This window comes from Cheilinus undulatus, linkage group 13 (genome assembly GCF_018320785.1).
Source record: "Cheilinus undulatus linkage group 13, ASM1832078v1, whole genome shotgun sequence".
In the NCBI taxonomy this organism is placed as follows: Eukaryota; Metazoa; Chordata; class Actinopteri; order Labriformes; family Labridae; genus Cheilinus; species Cheilinus undulatus.
This window is the reverse complement of record NC_054877.1, coordinates 35,621,412-35,643,576: the sequence shown is the minus strand read 5'-3', so window position 1 is coordinate 35,643,576 and position 22,165 is coordinate 35,621,412. Positions and strand designations below refer to the sequence as shown.

General features: G+C 38.4%; 1 protein-coding gene across 5 annotated transcripts in view; it reads right to left on the bottom strand.

Moving 5' to 3' along the window:
- Positions 1-22,165, bottom strand: part of LOC121519628 (cAMP-specific 3',5'-cyclic phosphodiesterase 4B-like) — a 92,263-nt gene that overhangs the window by 15,824 nt on the left and 54,274 nt on the right. For all 5 annotated transcript variants that reach the window (XM_041802413.1, XM_041802415.1, XM_041802412.1 and 2 more), the window contains one exon: positions 3,966-4,078. In XM_041802413.1, coding sequence (XP_041658347.1) covers positions 3,966-4,078 — 113 coding nt within the window. The remainder of the gene's footprint in view (positions 1-3,965; positions 4,079-22,165) is intronic.

Genomic DNA, 22,165 nt, shown 5'->3' with positions numbered 1-22,165 from the left:
GACAGGAAACCTATGTCACGGTCACAGTCACCCACCACGGTCTGAGCACACTCCCCCCATCAAAACCGCCCCCAGACCACAGAGTAGAATAAGGACGGATATGGACAACGCCACCCTGGGTGTTTATAATCTGACGCCGCCATACTGTCTCCACTGTTTGCGAGGGGTTGAGTAATACTGTCACTGTATGGTAAGTCGGTCAAACTGTAATCAAGTTAAAAATGGGCATAAAGTCGTTCATTTACATCAAAGCAAAGGGAAGTAATAAATTATAAACAGTTCCTTTGTTTAATCTTAAAAAATGTCTATCTTTATTCACTTCAACCAATTAAAAAAGATGTGTTCCTTTTTATATTTCAGTTATTAAGTTGGATTGTGCAGTGATTTTGCCTTGAGGAGTAAGAATTTAATTTTTCTTTTGACATATGCTAGTGGGATTCTTCGGTAACGTCTATGGCTGTTAATGGACTGAATGTTTTTCATAGACATGCATCACATGAGGATGTTTCAAAGACTATTGAGATCCCCTGAATTTCCACAATTAAAACTTTTTTTTTTCTTAAAACGCCATTTAAGTATTGGATAATTCACCAAAGAATTTGAAAGAAACTCTCCCCTACAGGATCAATGTAACACCATAGATGATCCCATTATTTCTGCAAAGCATCATCACAAAGTCAAAATTTCATGTTGTTCTTAAACCACATTTTAATAAAGATTCAAATCTGACTCAGCTGTAAGTATTTCCAATTAAGTGAATACAGTTACGCTAACATGCTAAGCTAACATTGCTTATAGGATGAATACACCAGAAACATGAACGTAGCTTTACCAATTTGTTTCTGAAATGGGGGTTTTAAACCCAGTGATGGGGGTCGCCATAGTGAATGTGCTGACACCAACTAACCCTTACAGACAATTTACAAACAGACAAATGAGTAGAGCTAAGGTGGGCATTCTTATGCCAAACTCTTATCCTTCAGAAACTCAGAAAACATGAGTTATATATTAAAAAGAAGTCCTATAAATTTATAGAATGTATGTACAGCTTTAATCTAGAATTCTATAAATCTATGTAATGTTTCACAATGTAGACCATATTTAGCATTTCAATTAGCAGATTTAACGTCAGAAGCATGCTCCACTTTTTTTCTTTTGGGAGAAAATTCAAGATAGTCAGCATCAGGACCAAAAATCAAATTATGATTGAATAACCATGGCATTCACAATGCCAGGTGTATCTTAATTACTCAGAGGTGGTGTGGCAGCCACTTGTCAACATGGGAGCAGCCTAGAAATAATAACACTAATATTAGCTGAGTTATAGTTTCATGACAGGCTTGCAGATTAAATCAATATTGTTACAGTTACTGTTTAGACTGACTGCAGATGTGTCCCCTGCTTATTTGTAATCCTTTAATACCTGCCATGATACTGTGTGTGCACCAGCATTGGAGTTGAACTTTTTCATCTATCTACCGCTGTGGCTGGTGGTTTTAAATATCGCAGCATTATTCAATGAGGTTTTATTTAAAAATCAAGGATTATAATACTCAAGTTATGTGCTATTTAGTAAAAGGGAGTAGTTGCATAAACAGTCCGAACGGTTGATCATTTTAAACCATGCATTTTTAACCAATTTGTCTGTACCTGACCATGCAAACATTTGCTGTGCTTCCTACTGGAGCACTGTAAATTCACAGACATAATCCAGAATTCTAAGTTTTGGGCTTGCTGAAATTCAGTATTTTGTTTTCTGCAGTCTCAAGCCAAAATTCAGGCTTTGTTTAATGTTTTTTTGGACTTGCAAAAAAACCCCACACACTTTAGCAGTTCTACTAGTTGTAGTGGAGAACTACTCTGACATGAAACCGTCCCAGCACACAGCAGCCTTTAAACATTTGACTATAGCTCTGACACAGGGAGGAGGAGGCAGGTTTTACTGTTCAGTGAGTGTGTAGGTCTGCTCAGCTTTGCTCATAAAGTCAGTAGGAACAAGAAGAAGAAATGAGTTTAATTTATGCTGTTTACTGTCACTAAATCACTTCATTAGGCTCAGCTACTGTTGCCATGAATTTGTCTTTCATCTGGTGTTTTGTTGTTTCTCTTGTCCCTCTCCTCTTCTTGCTTTCTCAACCCCTCTTCTACAACTTCGTCAACATGAGCCTGGTTTGCTGGACAGTCCTGCCCTACTGTTTAGGAAGGTTTATGTCACCACTGTAATGGGGCTAAATGATGCTAGTGCTGTGCTCATGGTGATCAACGTTGGTCTTTATTAAAATAGGTTATAGTCAAATATCAATGATTAACGCTGGTCAATTATAGGCCACAACAGACAGTACAGTCTAGACCTGCCGTCTTTGTAAAGCGTCTTGAGATAACTTTGGTTATGAATTGCTGCTAAACCAACAAAAATTGATTGATTGATTTTATTTACCTTCCCCAGTGGCTGGTAGATTATGCAAATTCACCTAACACCGCTTAAAAAAACCCACATTCAGCTGGTTGCAGGTGCCAATACCCCACTCTGGTGTGTACTGTTGTGAATGTTCAGTATGAGACAACTCTGACAGAGTCTTTAGCAGAAAAAACATCCAACACTGCTTTACTGCACCTTCACTTCATTGTTTAAAGCAGGTTTAATGTAGATGGGACCTTTCCTGCTCCTAGTGCAATGATCATAAAAAAGACTAAATATGACAGCTTTTAATAAACTGCCTCTGCAAGGCAAAGAGTAATTAGATCCAAGACAATGTCAATAAATGTTACTGCTACTTTCTAACTGGGTAAAATAAAACAGTTGAATCTATCTTTAAAGTCAGAACGAACTCTCCTCTAATGAGGCTTTACTTTCTGTTAATCTTAAACTTTAGTCTGGCAGACTGATGTCTGTCTGTTTTAGTGTGACCTTTTGTGATGACGTCACTGCAGAAAGTAGACCAGTGTTTAACTACAGTCAACATTACAACAGAGCCAATATTCACTCTGCACTGGAATCATTGATGGATGGCTCTGAGTGCAGGACTGAATCATATTCATATTTATCTGTAGCTCAGCCATGTTGTATTACTTGCTATGTGTTTACTTTGAATAATTTCAGGAAATTACAGAGAAGAACAATGCTCTTTCCCAGAATTGTGCATTTATGGTTTTCAAACATACCTGGAACTCAGTTATCATTTGTGCAAACCAACTGCTGCCCAAACTTTTTACAAGACATCCATAAAACGATGGAGCCAGCTCAGACACTACCACAGAACTGCTGTTACTTTGCAAGTGCGTCAGTGTGGCAAAAGGCAATTAACATTTTGCATACACTTTGCAAATTGGCAACCACGAGGCAACAAAGACCAACTGTGCACAGGTCAGACAAGTCCACATACAGAGTAACAAAGCAGTCTCAGTATAGAGTTCTCTTACAGCAAAAGTTATTAAATTAGAAGTTATCAGGGCTTAAAACTAGGAAAACATCTTGAATATCATGACAGTGTACTGTGTTCCCAGGAGGTCTTATGGTGCACATCATGTCAGTGGATAGGGCATGCAATGCACCGTATAACATTTATCAAATGCTGAAGTTGTGCTGTGAGATGGAATAAGCATTTTAGTGTTTAAAAAAATACTTTTCAAAAACTCTTTGGAGATTAAATGTTGTCATGCAAATATTAGACCTCTTTGACAATTAAACATTGCATTTTTCTACTTATAAAAACTTAAATCCAGATGCATTTTTGCAAACTCAAAGAGAGTTTTTGGTCAACCCAGAATCTATGGTGTAATTTCCACATAAAATACCTTACTGAAAAAAAAAAAACATCAAAAATTTCTGCAAGGTGTTATTTGATCTGAGACACCTCCAAACAAAGAGTGTGTGATCCTTTTTCATGTTATATGCATGCAAAACTTTACAAATGTGCTGTCTGCACATATGCACATGATGATACATTTGAGGTGAATGATCCTACCTTGTTAGAGGCCATGTCACTGACTGAGCGGTAAGTCTGGATGGTCTCCAACTGGTCCAGACACCAGTCCAGCTCCTCCATCGTCTCCATCGCCAGCTTTTGATAAGACTCATCTGCCAAGAGACACATGGACACGTAATCAGACCTCAGAGGATCTCTGTCCATCGCAGAGCCCCCCGACACCATGCGTGGAGGTCCTAGGGTCCCTGAGTGGCTTGATCTCACGGAGGACTGGCCCGCAGGACATCCGGGAGACGTGGAGGAAGAGGGGGAGGCGTGTACACAGAGCTCCTTCATCTCGTTACTCTCCACCACCTCGGGAAAGTTCAGGGAAGTCAAACTCTCAGACAAACTGAGGCTAGAGTTTCTGTTTGCCCAGCCTCGCTCTATAGTCTCTTTCTCTTCAAACCCCCTCTTCCCCTTTGCTCTCGTGCGCTCTTCAAGCCCCCCCCATTCCCCACTCTGTCTGCTTCCCCCACCCCCTCTCAGAACGGCTCTGCTGAACGGGTGGCGTGCAAACTAGGCGGTCTGCTGCCTCCTGCTGTTGATGTGTCTGTGACCCTCCCTCTCATTTTAACACATACAAATGATGTGTGCATAGAGGGGCACAAACACACCATCAGAGCTTTTTTTAAAACTATCTTCATGATGTTTTTGACCCAAATGAAGGTAGCTCTTGGAAATCTAACACGTGAAACTTACTGGAAGAAAAGAGTAAAGGTGAGAAACCTCAGTGAACTTATTTGACGCACTTTGCCAATGCTGCAAAGACAACTGTTACAACTCCTTCTACTTCCTTTCTAAAATGTGCAGACCACTTCAAAACTTCACTCTGCAGCTCCCACCACACCAGCATGATTCACAAACTGGCTCTCTCCTCTCTGAACCTCTCAGAGGGAGGGGAAAAACTATATGAAACACCAAACTCTGTGTTTGCACAAGCAACACGAGAGGCAAACTTTGACTCCCTGAATTGAGAGGGGGGAGGCCAGGCCGGGGTCTCTGTGTGCCAAAGAAACCAAAACGCTTCCTCTTTGGCCCTGAACTCACACAAAACATGGAGCGGAATTATGACTGAACACTGGAGTGAAAATCATAGCTGTCGTTTGACAAAATAGCTGGTCATTAGCAGTTATTACTCCCAGGTGGGTAGACGCACGCGATGTAGAAGTAAAAAAGTGGTTTAGAAGAAATGCTATAAAACATGAGGAAACAAATTAAAAACATCTTTCTCTGGCGTATGAGGCAGAAGGTTGATTCAACAAATTTTTGCCCAGAGGGAGGGAGCACTGAGCGCATCTGGATCTCCCAACCTTTCTTTTTCTCTGGAAAAAACTCATCTCTACTTCATAGGGCTTCACACATGGAAGACATTTACCCCATATGCTTAGCACAACAGGACAGCCAGCATGCTGCTCCCCAATTTACGTCAATATAGTGGATCAAAGCACTTCAAAGCGCAGTAATGGCGTACAGACTCAGAACCACCGGTGTTTGACGAAGAACTTCAGTGAACTCTCAGATGGTATATACGCAGTTGAGGAAACTTTTAAACATTCAAAGTATCGGAGGATCATGATGACAACAGCCCCTTTGACTCTAACAGGGAGTCAAGTTTCAACTGTTTAACCTTGACTCTGCTTTTCAAAATCAGGCCACCTCGGCTGCAAGCACTAGTCTCATTCCTCAGGTCAGACAATTTTCCTTTACTTCAGCTCCAGGTTGGAGAATTTCAAGGAAACCTTGGCGACAAAATTCAGCTGGAAGCCAAGCTATTCACAAGAACCACTGGCATCCAAGTCATGTAAAAGTCAGTGACACAAAGCATCAAAGCAGCTCATGCAAAAGGCGTTGAGCTGTTGAAACTGGGTATACACCAAAGTGCGGCCTTTTGCAGCCATAGGAACAGGAGATGATGCCAAGAAGGTGAGACCACATCCTGCCCTCATTCCCTTCAATGAGGGCTTATAGAGACATTCGGCATTTCAGGAAACATCAAAGGCTTGGCTTGTCCACGCCGCCTTCATGACCGCGATTCAGGTCAGTTTGAAGCTGGCGGTTTATTAATTACACAGTCCAGGATATGATGGCAGTAAAAAAAAAAAAAAAAAAACCTTCAGATGGAGAACAAAAGATTTCTGCTTTTGGTGTCTGGATTCAAACCGCCTCTCTAGCGCAGGATCAGTTAAGCAGAACTTCACATCTTCATCTGCTATTTTCTTCAAAATGAGCACACAGCTGGACTTGAGACTACAAGGGTCTAAAATGACATTAATATCAATTTGGAGTTAAATATTGCAATCAAAGGCTGGTAAAGCAACAGATTTTTTTATTGTTGTACATTGTTCAGTTTGTTAAACAACAGAGGACTGTGTTATTAACCACCAGGGAAATTTCAGTAATGACATGTCCATTGAATGTGCAAAACCCATGCCCACTTTTTAGCATATTTTCTGCAAATATCACCGTCATTATATCTTGAGACATTTATATTTACACCAGGACTATACACTACATAGTCCTACTATATTTGTGTCCCAGTCTTTCAACTTAATTTGGGCAAACACTGTGCAAATTTCATCAGATTCAACCACAATTTTTGAGTTGCATGACTCACTTGGCAGTTGAACCTACTTTCAGTCAGATTGTGCGTCGTTTGTGCTGTGTACAGAGGGACATGACGGCCAATCACAACCTGCCTATAGCCCAACCAGTTGCTCCCAACTGGTCAGATGGATTTCTGTTATGTTTGATATTTTGGTCATACGACTGTTAGTTTAGTGTGAGCACATCGATCGTGCACATTGGTTGTGCACTGTAAGCGATTCCATTGCACAGTATGAGCTGACAATCCAACACGTCTGTTACAGAGTGGTCTTGAAATTGCACAGTATATGCCTGACCTAAGCAGATGGATTGTTCAGACTCCATGTCTGTCTTCTGGCAGCCACCAGTGTAGGAATTAGCTCGGATGTAAGTATAGTGTAGTGGAAGTTTTATCAGAACTGGACAATATTTCGTTATGAAATAAAGGGGAAAAAACACCAAAGCTTTTCATGATGGGAAAGATGTTTTTGCTCTTCTGTTCACCTGCTCCAGCATGAGTTTGTGAAAGCTAGAGAAGGTTGTAGTGTGAATCTAAATATACAGTGGCTGCTGGTGGAGTGATTAGCTCTGATGTAGTCACAGTGGCAGTTTTTTTTTTTTTTTTTAGAACTGGATCGCATTGTTTTATTTTAAAACAAGAGCAAAGAGCCACACTGAAAGCTTTTCATGACTAAATAGATGTTTTAGTTCTTTTCCTGACCTGCTTCAGCATGAGTCTGTGATTACTAGGGTTGGGGTTAAGGTGTACTGTAAGCCGCTGTATACAATAGCTGCTACCGCTGTAGCGATTAACTCAAATGTAGCTGTAGAAAAACGGCAGTTTAGTTCGATTTGACCACATTTCTTTAAGAGGACGAGAGCAAACGGCCATACCAAAAGCCTCTGTAGGGAGAGATGCTTTTTTGAAACAGCCTATCTGGAATCAGGTGAGCTCTGCATAGTTCCCAGTTTTTTTTTACATTAATGGAAACTTTAAACCAAGCATAAATATTTTGTTGGATACCAATGTCTGCCTTTGCTTTATGCAGATTTTTACACAAAGCACAAACACAGGCACACAGTAGAAGTAGATAGAAAAGATGATACATCAGTGTTTATGGTTAATAATAAATACACAGCTAAATGAGCTGACACATTTCATAATATGCCTCGTCAAAGGTGGACTGACGCATATTCAGACTGAAAAACCTGCTCCCAGACAGAGTGAGAGGTACTTTTCCAGCCTGACTTCGTTGTGGAAGTTTTTTTCCCCCTCGTTGAGTCCTAATGCTTTGACCATATGCTGGAGGCTGCTGAGAGGACAACAGACCTCAGTGTGCAGACAGACCCCGTCTGCCTCCCCCTTCTCACCCATTTCCCTCCCACTCTCTCCCCTATAGAGCCACAAACCGGCCTCTGTGAGAGCCATCAACTGCACCAACGACCAGGGCTGGGCTCAACCTCATCCACCTCCTCACCCCACCTCCACACTGACCTGAGACACCTTCCCCTCATATCCACCTCACACTGACCCTCTCTGTGATCGTAACCCCCCAAAAAGTTTGTGGATGAAGATTAAGATTAATGTGCCGAGTTGGACTTCCTTACATATTACATCATCAACTGATAAACTATAGCAAGAAGGAAAGACAAATCTATATCCTTTACTGCTAAATATTTCTGATTCATCTATTCAAGTATTTAAGAATAAATCTATTTATTAGCAAAAGTAAAAAAAAAAAAAATCCTTGTACAGGCTGGTGTTAACAGAATTTTGTTTTATAAAGATTATACATTTATAGCTTTTCATTAAGGAGATAATTTCAGAACCATCTTCATTTTTGAAATATTACTTATTAATCAATCACTCCCTTTGTCACTGTCAATATAAAAAAGACTAATAAAACCACTCAACCTGGGAGGCTTACACTCATACCCGGAAATTTTCTGCTAATTCTTACTATGGCAATACTTCTTGCTTTCTTCTATTATAACGTTTTTTTTCCTCTAAAAGACATTTTTTGCAATTTTCTTTATGAGTTCAATTTTTACATTTATTACAATAATTACTTTATCTTTGGTTTCATGTAAGGAACTAAAGCAGTAACTTCCTGAACTAAAGCATGGAGGAACTAATGTAACTGTGCAATTCCTTTACTGGTCACTTGAGGTCCCGTAAAAAAAAAAAAAAAAAAAAAAAAAAGCCAAATTTTAAAACTCTTTTAACTTCCACTGTTCTACAAATACAACTATTGTCTCCAAACTTGATCTCTCTCTGAAATAGATTTTAAGCACATATGCTTAGGCATGCTTGCTTTAAGAGAGAGAAGTGTTCCAGAAACTGTCTGCTAGCCTTCACCAAGGTTGCTTCAGTTTCTGAACTTAACCTGGAGTTTGTTTCAGAATATGTGCATGAAAAGCACAGCTCAATTTTTGTTTTTTGCATGTTAACAGGTCATGGCTTTCAGACTGTCTGCATGAGTGCTACATCTCATGTACCTGATACTCATAGCCCAGAATCTAGAGAATAGAGGGCTCCCCTTTATCTGCAAATGATAAAGATTAAAGTATGCTCTATGCATTGTTTATTTTGGCAGATACTCTATATTTAGTCTCAGACTTTAGATTAAAGTCTTATTAGTTTTAACCACATTTTCATCATTTTTTTTGCTCTTTAAAGTTTAAGTCTAGATTTAATCCACAAAAATTTTTCAGTCCAGTTTCAGTCAAGAAAAATGTTTTACATTTGAGTCTTTAAATTCAGTCAAAACCTTTATTCTCCTTAAACTTATTTATTCAATTAGCCAAACTTTAAATTTAGAGCACTTAAACTAATGCAGCACTAAAACTTTAATCAATTTGAAATATTCTGATGAAAATTCTGACTTTGAATGCTATCTCACCTCACCTCTGCTTGTGTTTTGACAGATGTGGATTTTCAATGCTCAAAAATCTTGCACTAACATTTCAGTCTTGTTCGGTCTCCTTGAAGAAAATGAAACTTTCTCTTTGTCAGGATTATCATCATCAAAGATCAATTAGCTGCTAGTTATCATCCTGGCTTTCTAATAAGAAATAAGGTTGTAGACAAACATTTTTAGTCATATTCTGATAAAATCAACACTGGTTCGGTGTGCTCTCTTGGCCAATAATATCTGATAAATGAACAGCTGGTCAGGTAGCTCTACAAAAAAATATCATCATTGGAAAAACAATGGGTGGCTCTATCTTAAATACAGCAGGATAGTTTCTTTATTAGTAATCCTCTTCAATTAAAGCTATTTGATCAATCAAATCTTGAATCAGATTGTTTAACAGAAGCAAAATCATGAAATCAGGGAGAATAAAGTAATCAAATTCTGGTTTTAGTCTACACAAAATATCCATGTAGTCCATCCATCCATCCATTTTCGACACTGCTGGACTGGTCGTCGGTCAACTAGAGGGCTTCCAGACAGAGACAGGGAACCAGGAATACTCACACACGCACACCTATTGCCAATATAGAGTAATCAATTAACCTAATGAGCATACCTTTGATGGTGGGAGGAGGCTGGGGTACCTGAAGAGAACCTATGCATGCACAGGGAGAACATGCAAACTCCGCACAGAAAGGTCCTGACTGGGAAATGAACAACTGTTGCTGTGAGGCAACAACGCTAACCCCTGCTCTGCCGTGCAGCCCAATATCCAAGTTGTGCTACTCAAAACTTCTTAGCAGAATTACAATTACTTTGATCCACAAACTCAGTATCATCCTGAGCTCAGCAGTGTTGGATTCAGCTTGGATTACAGGAAAATAAAATCAAAATTAATAAAACAATAAACAAATCTAAAAAGTGGCTAAAATTACAAAAAATATGATAGATTTTGTCACAAAATGACATTAATATCAAATAATAAATGCTAAAATCAAATTAACTGAGGGTCTTTTTAGTTTGTATGGAATTTTGTGGAGACTTTATGAAGTGTGATGTGAAGTCACCTTTAAATCATTAGCAATACAGATTTTGTGATCCTTGAATATCTGTGCCGGTTTACAGTGATCCTATCCAGGATAAAAAGGATAAAAGTACACTGGATTATGTGATCCTTGTTAATCCAGATGAAAACCTTTTGAACAAACTGGCATTGGTGTTCATCAACCACAAGGATTTAAATAAGCAATAGTGTGAGAATTACTGTACCGTGTCAACCAGCACAGAATAAACATTTGAGTTTTTATGATGAGGCTGGACAGACACAGTGACTAATGTGACATGGGTCTTGTTTATACAGAATAATTTGACTAGTAAGGGAATAATGGGGCCATTTTAAACACAGAGTCAATGAAGAAGACTTGAGTCATCAGTAAGAGGAAGTGTAAACAGCTCTGAGCTATCAGAATATACGCAAACACACATTCCTCAACTTGACCTCAGCACATCATGAAGGAGAATGCACTCTGACAGCGATACGTGTGCTAACCCAGTGGTGTTTGTTTCATTCTGTTCTCCATGTGGAGCTGAGACAGACAATGATTCACTCACGTATCACCCCCAATGTACGTCAGTTTACCCACATGATGAAAGAGGGGAGTGAAGTGTTGACATGAAGAACCAGAGGAGACAGACTTCTTAATCCTTACGGATGTTTGTCCAATCAGCGAGCAGCACAGACAAGTTACCTTCACAGGTAAACACACAACTGTCTGGAAAGTAAACTTTATCTTCTTGAATGATTGATGAACAACTTGGCATCAGCATATTTCACTATTTGCTTTTAACATATAACAGAACAAACTTGGCTTTATTTATAGTGTATTTGCATATCATAAACTGCGCTAAATTTAGAACGTTTGTGGAGCTTCAGCATCATTTTAAATGTTTTCCCGAACAATATTAAGTGTATATTTAAAGCAGTTTCATCTGTTTATCATCTCATAAAAGAGCTGATATACTGTAAAATACCAAATAATCGCCAGGTCCCTATTAACCGCCGGATGTGGCAGTACATTTTGACAAATAAACGCCTGCTCCAAATAAACGCCAGGTGTAATTTATTTAAAGCTCCGATATGTCACTGAGATGAGATGAGAACCATATAGAATCAACTCTCAACACTCACCCCGTGCCCCCCATTCCTGTTCTTCTCTGTGTTTGACTCATGGTTTGACTGTCTGAGCTCCGTAGCTCTCTTTACGTATCTCCTTGTGGATGAGAATGTCCGCTGAATTGAATACTGACGGTGGCAAAGCGCTTGTGGAGTGATTTTGCTCGGCTTCTCCATTGAAATCAATGGCCGAATTACAGGCAAGAAAACACTTCATCTCATCATGAACAAATTCTACACAGGACTAAACACTGCCGTAATTCCGCCATTGAATCAACTTCTCACTGAGCTGAGATACAGAAGCTACAGCAGCCAATAGGAACCCTCCCTCTGACCTGAACCTGACTGGCTGCATGTACTAGCCTCCTCAATGGCTGGGGCACCCCCGTCCCTTGCTGGTTTTCTCAAGTGAGATAGAAGTGCCATGCCCCGATACAGCGAAAAAATAAAAAAGTACGACATAAACTTTAAACTGTCTGTCGTCAGCTTTGTGTTTGTTTAGTTCCTTACCAGTATTTAAAGTGTTTAGAGAGTGTTTAGTTGACAGAAGAAGACAAAAGTATAACTATGGTACTGTAATCTTGTCTTAAAAATGTAAAGGTGATATTCACTCTGGTTTAAATAAATAGTTTGATTAAATTTACCATATTTTTCCAATTTTTGCAAAGGAAGATTTTTGTGAGAAAGGAATCAAACGCCTGTTCCAAATAGCCGCCTGGTCCCAAATAAACGCCTGGTCTGCTCAGTGATTGAGACAAATAAACGCCCTGGCTATTATTTGGTATTTTACATTACACACATGGATCACTTCCTTGGGTGTACCTGTTCAACTGCTCAAATAATCAATCAGCCAGTCACATGGCAGAGACCATTACATTTAGGCAGGTTACCTGAAGTGTGAGTGGTCATAATAATTTAAATCAAGGGCTTTAAAGTGTAAATAAAGTTAATAGCACTTTGATGTTACATGGCACTGATTGTTCAACTGAGCTGCTATTTTCTTAATGTGCCAACTCCTGACATGAAATCATGAGGGGAAAATCTGATAACGCCTTGTTTTAGCAAACATTTTCTGAACGGTGGAGAAAGAGAGAGAATGTTTGTTTCTGATTCTTGGGGGGACTGTGGATAGGCCAGGGGCACATATTTTTGCTAGAAAAGCCTGAAAAAGTGTATTTTTCATAATATGTGACCTTTAAATATCAGTATTGATATCTGTGTCTGCTAGAACGAATCTGCAAATATTGTCATATCGGATATCGACAAAAATTCAATATTGCGCATCCCGACAAAATTCGCCAACAGGGAAATTTAGGCCCTGTTAGCATGACAAAAGTCTGCTTTATTTTCCATCCTTGTATTAAAATTGTTCCATGTGCAGACATAAAAAACACTAACTGATAGTATCAAGAGTATCTCATAGGAACTGTAAAAGCCAGTTGTAAATTCACTAATAATAATGCAGAGACCAGAGAAAAAATTTGGATAAAAATGCATTATATATGCACACAACAATGTAAATAACTGATTACAAACAGGATTATACAGTAAATCTACCCGTAATGTAATCCTACTCATATCTTTTATGAAATGTATGCAATTAATTGTAATTAATTAATCGCAACGCTTGTAATGAAACAGATTTTTTGTTTCTAATAGTTTGGCAGAACTAACTCACATATAACTGCAGCAGTGAGTGATGGCATTCAGCACAGCAATGTGGACATTCAAAGAGGATCGAAGGCCGGTAGTGCTAACATATTCTGTAAACCAACTTTAGTAAAATACAGTCATTATACCGTTATAGATATTTGCAAGAATTGTCATATACGATAACAAACTTTTTAAGTTAACATCTGCTTATACTGAAATCATGCAGATAATCTTCCTACCCTATGAAGAAGTTTGGGAACCAACCCTTAATCACATGGAGAAGAAGGTCCTTTTAAAACGATTTAAATAACTATACTGAATAGTATAATACAGTAAGCCCTCCTGTAAAGCTATATTTATATGATTATGATTTATGCAATTAATTACAATTAATTAATCACAGTGTGTAGCGACTTAGATTTCACTGGTGTTGAAACCTCACATCTCCAGTTTTCATCATTTGCTTATTGTTTTCATAAATCAGTGCTACAGGTCACTCTTTACATGTTTGAGCAGGTTTTTACCAATTGCAGATCATTTTAATGTGTGAAAAAACTGCTATTATCATTAAGTGTTAAAACTACTTGAAAAATACAGCTTTCTTTTACTCCTTGAAAAATTGTGATTTTGGAGATAGGAGGTTTGGGCTCAAAGCCAGTGATTTATTAAATGCTTTACCAGGTTTAAGGGGTATGTTTTTTTTTTAATCACACAATAATGAGTCAGTCAAAATGTGCCAAATGAGTCTGTAGTGTATAAAAACATTTTAAGAACAGTATTTCAAAAGCTTTTAGCAGTATACAGATAGTGCATAATGCACATAAAAATGAACAAAAAAAAAAAGTCTATATTTATTAAGTCATTTCTGCAGAGGTTCATGGCATGCCTTCCTTCTTACTTCTAATGCCCAGTTTAATCTTCAGTAGATCGTCTTGATCATGTCTACATGCCTGAATATACTGATCACTGCCATGTGGTCGATGAGCAGATAAACTGGTGTACCTAATAAAGTGATCTGTGCTGAGGTCTGCTAACTGGTAATGCAAATTTACTTAGAAAAATGCAGTGTTCAGTAAAGAATTCTGCATTGGTGATGAAATCAGTGCATGCATGATATAAAAGGTTTATAATCGATACTTGGATAAAATATATGATAACTGTATGTTCAGTTGGGATGTGGCATTGGGTTGGTGAGGTTGGTGTGATCATTAAAATGAAAACCTTGTGTGACACATTTACCAAAGGAGCCCAACCCTGAAACCACATTATCAGCCTTTTGTCTCTTTTCACAAACAACCTTCATACCAGATTATCTCTCTTCATAGTTTACAACTGCAGCAAAATCTCCCCACGTATCAAAACAAAAGGCTTCAAGAGTTACACAAACAGCCACACAGAGGCACACAAGCACACACACCTCATCAGGGCCTGTTTGACAGCTTCCTCACAATGAACCATGGAGCTGTGTTGGCACGGGCCAGCCTGAGGGATGGGCCGCAGCGAGGTTTATGACTGTGCTGACGTCAATGACATAATTCAAATACTTAACCAGGCTGCATGCTTCCAGCCCTCCGGATCCGCTCTTCTGCCTGCCAGCACGGAAAACCCGACACAGATTCTTAATGTGGAGGAGAGCAGAGCGGACTGTAATGCCTTGACAGAAAAATGACAAGTCAAATTTGTTCTGGCTGTGTTCAGCTGTCTGCACACTATCCTATTACACCTCATTTTGTTTGCTCTGTCCTTACTTCTACACTTAATAGTGCATTTTTTTGCATTTACACAAACCTGCACTGAAATTACAACACTTCCTCTGATAGGAAAATGATTAAATGTTAGATTGCATCAATCTGCAGATCAGAGGTGACTAACAGATGTTTTTTCTTCTTTCTGTAAGACTAACCTGTTTGCCAGTAGTTGGTCATTATTTTCTTTAAGGACATGTTTACAGAAAGAGACAAAAGATAAATGACTAAGGCTTACTGTGCGTGGTCCCACGCCCTGTCCAGTTTACGCACAAAGTCACGTGTGTATTTACTTTCAAGGCAAAGAATGTGTTTGTTTTTGAAGCACTCAATTCATTTTGCACAGTTTGCATTGCATTCACTTCTTGGAAACAGGCCCACTAACCATATGACTGCAGTACTCCCACAGAGAAAGAAAGAAAGACAGTGAAAAAGACTTAAAGGTTGCATTCAAAGCTAATAAAGATCAAAGCATAATAATGATGATGATAAAACCTTTTGTCCTTAAGTCTATGTCAGGGAAACAATGCTCCCAAAATGTTTTCCCATGAGAGGTCTTTAATGAGCCTTGGTGAAGGGCCCTTTCAATGGAAGCACACTGACATATGAGGTATGGCTAACAAATGACTGCACCTATGAGGATAAAATCACGTGGATCAGTCACTCTGAGTGTTATATATTAAAGGTTAGGCATTCACGTTAAACTGCTGCAAGTTTCTAATAAGTGACGTCTTTAGCTTACTGCCAGCTACTGACTGAAGTGCACGTGTTTTTGCTAAGGCATTGGAAAATTATTCGCTTTGAAGTTGAGCAACACATTAACTTGAAATTTTTGGTGAAAATGAACAAAACCGCAGCCAAATCTTTTTATATATTAACTGATGTGAGTGGGGAACACTGCATGTCACATGCACATGTGTTTGAATGGCACACAAGATTTTGTGCAGGCAGAGAGGATGTCTAAGACGATGAACATTCTGGGTGCCCATGCACATCAAAAATTTCAAAAACATTCAACAGATTGAAAAAACCATTCGAAATGCTTGACGACTCAGTGGAAGGATGATAGCAGGAGTGGTCTCCATCAATAAAAACAATTTGGCAAATTTTGCATGAAAATTTGAACATGACAAAAGTGAGTGCCAAAATTGTCCCAAAAATCCTGATCAAAAGGAAACAAACAAGCAAATTTGTGGAGACATTTTTGAACAAACTGAAGGAAACCCAAATTTTTGATGATCATATGAGATGAAACTTGGATACTCCAGTAAGATCCTGAGACAAAACGTCAATGCATTGAAAAACACCATCATCACCAAGGATGAGAAAGCACAACAAAGCAAGTCCAAATCCAAGGTAATGTTGATTGTTGTCTTAAAGGGTATAGTTTTGGAGGAGTGGGTTCCAGAAGGGCCAACACTATTTCAAAACAAAACAAAACCAAAAAACCAAAAAACAAAAAAGATTCTGAAAAAACTGTGAGAAAAAGTCTTAAGGGAGAGACCACAATGGTGGAAAAATGGTTTCATTCTTTATCAAGATAACGTACCAGCTCACACTATGCTCTCGGTAAAACAGTTTCTGGTCCAAAAACAAATCACAGTGCTTGTTCAATCTCCTTATTCACCTGATGTAGCACCGAGTGACTTTTTCCTTTATCCTAAGTTTAAATCTGTGCTCAAAGGAACATTTTTTTCAGTCTGTGACAGAAGTAAAAAAAAAAAAATCAAAACACAAAGGTTCTGAGACAACTGACCGAAGAAGAGCTACTGTACTGCTTTGAGCATACTGAAGGAGAAAGCCACTGAAAAATGTTTATGTTCAATTAAACTGTATTACAGCACGAGTCTTGTTTTTTAATAGCCATACCTCGTATAATGGAAAATTAAACTTACGGATGTTTCATGATGCAAAATGAGAGGAATAGCCACATTCATTTACTCAAGATAAATCTTCGATTTACTGAAAACAAAATTCACCTACTTAAAAATACAAATAGTGCTTTGAATCCTGTTTATGTAGAGGGTGCTCCAGATGATTGAGAATGTTGATTTTAGCATAAATGTTTACAATCATAAGCTATGTTCAGAAGATAATAAGCTTGGCTTAGCATAGAGACTTGAAATTCCTTTCCAGTTTTAACAAATATGTCCATTTGCACAATAACTTCTTTCATTTTTTTGTTTTTGATAATTACAATAAAAAAAAAAACAACAAAAAACACCTTTTTGTTTTTTTATGGGAAGTTTTGTGCTAGAATACTCCATTAACATAGAAGAAAAACTCTTCAATTATGACATTAAGAATATCTGACATATTGTTGCCATACTTCATGCATATTAATCATTAAAGACTGAAATGATTGGCTACTGCAATAGACTTGATGTGTTTTTAGTTGTTGTTTGTTTCTTTTGTACGAAGCCAGGCTTGTTTCTAGCCTTTACTTTGGGGTGGGACAAAATATCAATACAGCAATATCCTCATCCTCCTAACTTCCATCATCTGGTTCTGGAAATCAATATTTTAATAAATAAAATATACTGCTCTCTAAACTGATTTCCCTGGGGCACTGGTAGCCTAGTGGTTATTTCCCCACATCTAGTGCAAAAGCTGTAGTCCTCTCTCTCTTCCCAGTTCTGACTTTATTTATTTTCCTTTCACTACAAACCCCAAAACAAATATTTTCTAGCTGATTTCCTCAGAAATTTGACTCATGATGTCATTTCTTCAAGAATCCTCAGTGGCCGTTGAACAAAAATGAACTTGTCAAGTACAGTTGAGGTTTCCATGTAGTTACAGTCGGGATAAATCTTATCTTTTGATTCATCTGACCACAGAAAAGTTTTCTTTTATAGCTGCCATTCATTTCAGATGGGCTTTGGTCAAAAGAAGATGGCGGCGTTTATGGATTGTGTTCACATATGGCTTGTTCTTTGTATGATACAGCTAATGATTTCTGAAAGCTGTTCCTGAGCTCATGCAGTGATTTCTAGAACATAACTGTTTGTAGATTGGTGAAGCTCTACCCATCTTTACTTCCAAGAGACTCTGCCTCTCTAAAATGCTCCTTTTATACCCATTCATGTTACTGACCTGTTGTCATTTAACCTAATTAGTTACAAAATGCTCCTCCAGCTGGTTTTTATTTGTACCACCTAATTTTCAAGCCTTTTTTTTTTTTTCTCTGTCACATCTTTTTGGAGATGTGTTGCTGCCATCAAGTTCAAAATAAGCAAATATTTTTTAAAAAAGGTCAAATGTATCAGTTTCTTATATGTTGTTTATTTTCTTTTGTGAATAAAATATACGTGTGTGAGATTTGCAATTGACTGCATTCTGTTTATATTCATATTTTACACAGTACCCAAACATTTTTAGAATTGAGGTTGTCTGGTAGGATGAACCCCCCCACCACCCAAGTATAGTCTCACTCTGTGGGAACTACCAGTAAGTGTAATTGTAACTGCTTATTTTTGTAACGATGTCCTACACTAAAAGTTAACCACAGGGAAATGGTCTATTTTAGAAAGCAGATCCCAGCCATTATTCCTAAAGGTTTTGTGCACACATAAATTTCTCAGAGGGAACACAGACTGCAGGAACATCATGTTTACCATCTTTTCCATGGTAAAATGACTAACCATGGTTCCTGGAGTCCCCTCCATCTGTGACAGTATTCAGCTAATTCTGGTGATGACCGTTACAGATTGATCAGCGTTCCTTGACGGTCACAGACGTCATCATGAAGAATGTTTCTCAAAAGCACCATTTATCATGCGTAATATAGAACAAAGCCTATAATCTGAGTGAGGCAGGGAAGAGTGAGCCCTTTGTTGGCCATCGGGCTCATGGAACAGCATGTGATGGGGCCTGCGATGGTTTGTGAAGCGTAAATTCAGACTCACATGAGAAACACTTCAATCCCGTCACGTTACTGGAGTAAGATGGTTAACAGTGTAAACAGCCTTCAGTGACGCATGCAAGTCTGAGCTGATCTTTAATAATATACCACCCAGGCTGTCTGATTCTGGTGCACTTTTACCCAGTCACTGTGGTCACGTTTCTGAGTCTTGTTTATTTTATCCAGTCTGGCCTTTTTTCTTTCTCCCATATCACATCTGATTGAGAGGCTTCAAAACGCTGACGTCTCTCTGTGACCTTTGCTGTGTTTTTGTTCTTTCCTATCTCACTCGATGAAACATTCTCACTCAGTGTTTCTGTGTAGCCTCGCCATCTTCCTACAGGAATTAACACCTCTCTCTCACTCATCAGAAGTTTCGATTTATGTCACTGTGCCTATCTCATGGACGCATTTCAAGTTTTACAAAGCCTCTCATCAGCCATTAACGCCGACCTCACACCCTGAAAAATACAGGTTCTTTTTTCAAAAATAGGGGATATAGCCTCAGTGAAAACAGAGATGCAAAACAGGAAAAATCTGTTCTCCTTTTCCGCTCGTTCAGTTGACAAAAACGAGGGAGAAAACAGCAGCAGGGAGGATATGAGTGCACCTTTCTTTGTAGTATTGTTAATTGTTGTTCACTCCTTCCAAACAACTCAAACAATTACTGTTACACTGTAGCAGGTGTAGTGAACGCTCCTTATATGGCCATGAACTGTTCATGACGCTGCTATTTAATTTGGGTCAAGAGCAAGATATGTGTAAGAGATATAGGTGAACTGTTGTTCAAACAAATTAAAAACCAAGTGAATCATGTTTGCTTTCTTATTCTGTTATGACAAGCGCCACTAATGGGACGGTTTCACTCGTCAGAGTTTGCTCCCTGAAGGTCAAGGTTTGTGAGAAGTGTGGAGGAGGAGGAAAGACAATAAGAGCCAAACAGTTGTCTTGTATTTTTTCCTGCTGTGGGACGCTCCTCGCGGCCCATCTGTGCTGATAGGAAGTGGAGAGCTGCTGTGTGCAGGCCATGCTGACGTCAATTGGGCTTGAAGAACCAGTGCAGCAGGAACTAATATCCCCATCCCTCCTCCCTTTTCTTTCACCCATCCTCTCCCTCCTTTACATCTTCCTTCATGTGAATCTGAAGCATTAAATCTTGTGTGGTTCTTACCCTTTTTCACTCCCTCTGCACGGTCTGAATGTTAGTGCATGCAAATGTTTGCGTTATCAAGTCAGCATTTCCTTTATCAGTAAGTCAAGATCTCAGCTTCTGTTTGCATGCATGAAAATGATCTAAGATAACAGTTTGCACAGGAGTTTAAACATTATCAATAGGATGATGTGGACATTTTCATAAGGTTCTACAGCTCTAAAACACTAAAAATATTAGCATGCAGAAGACTGAACAACAAATGTTAATTGTAAATGTGCACCATGTAGCACATTCTTTTGTTTGTTGCACAGGGATGAGCCTGCATGAACTTTCTGAATACTTTCTGAATGCTTTTTTAATGCCAAATTAGAAATGCTTAATACTGTGCTATTCCACTCACATGAAGGTCAATTTTGATCTTTGGCTTTTATGCATGAAGCTGCATGTAAACTGCATGTTTTGGATCAGTGTTTGTTATTCTTTTAAATCTTTTTTTATTGTCCTAAAACAACAACTAAACTTTTAACATCCTCATTATCTATTATGATTGGTATGATCTTTTCTCAGTTACTCACACTTCCCTCACAGTATTCTTATTTATCCTGTATTGCTCCACTGGATTGCTAGTAATATTCTGTTCACAACTATCGATTAATTTATGATATTCTTTGTCATTCCACACAGTTTACCATATGCCATTTATACATTACACATTACCCTTGTAACCAGGTATTTATCGTTCATATTTTTTAACCTTTGCACGTTTTGTATATTGTGTATATTCTTTTTTAAGTGTATAGTTTGTACTTTTGTTGCTACAACACTCTGTTACTTTATGCACATTCTGAATACTTGAATTATTTTTAGATTTCCTGTATTTCTTGTTGTTTTCCCACTCTTACTGAGAGTGTAATGGAACAGCTGAAACTTGAATTTACTTTTTCCAACATTTGAATGCTTTGACTAACAGCACATACTGTTTTTTGTATGTTTGATTATTGTTTTTAGCGCATATTCAGAAGGTTCACATTGTCTTTCTTTGTCATGATTTTCATTGCATTCAGCAAAGTACATTACTGTGCAGCTGTTTAGCTTTCCAGTACTATGTGATTTTGCCCTGTGGAGTTTGCAATGCTTCTGCCAAACAGCTTTGTAGTTGAGCTTGTAGCCTACTCCAACGCTGAAAATTGCTAGGGGTGTAAATCACCAGTTTCATCAAGATATGATACAATATCGATTCTCAGAACAAAGATTCGATATTTGCCGATATCACAAAGTCTGCCACGATTCGATTTTGATTCGAGTCGATTTAGAGGCCTGCGATCGATATCAGACCATATTGTGAACCCATTTACCACAATCTGTAACTTTTCACATAAAGGGAAAAAAACCACAATATTAATACGCTCTTGGCTGCTAGCCATTTCCTGCTATCTGCGCCTAGCGGTGTTGTGACTCGTGGATGGGTGGAAACTGTCATAACCAAGCACGTGGGGGGACTTTCAAATTAAAAGCATATGGTAAAAATGGCGATTAATATCAATGTTTATACTTTCAATTGATTTGGCCGAATCATTGCTCAAACAATCAATATATCGATCCAGATCGATGAATCGTTACACCCCTAATAATTGCAACATACATTTCACAGTTCTTGGGTTGCTCTGCCCACCTACACTGGCCACCTGACATAAATCGAGGAGTCTTTCCAATCAAACCAGCACTTCATGAGATAAATTCCTAGACCATTTAAAACTTTGAAGGCATGACTATTCCCAGCTATCAGGTTGTTTGCAGTGGGTGATGTGGTGGTGCATGTTTGTGACACATTTTTACAAAGCCATTAAATACATCTCTTGACTTTTCATACTGGTAAATTGCTCACAACAGTATTTAGGATACCTAGCCTACTTTATAGATGGAAAAAAGGATATTCAGTCTTATGCATTAACTGTTAGGTTATCTACCTAAATCAGTAATTATTTTGTTGCTAATTAAACCCAACAAATGTCTATTTTTGTCTGAGTTACACCTTGTTAAGAAGACACAAGAATGCTTTAAATGCTTTAAA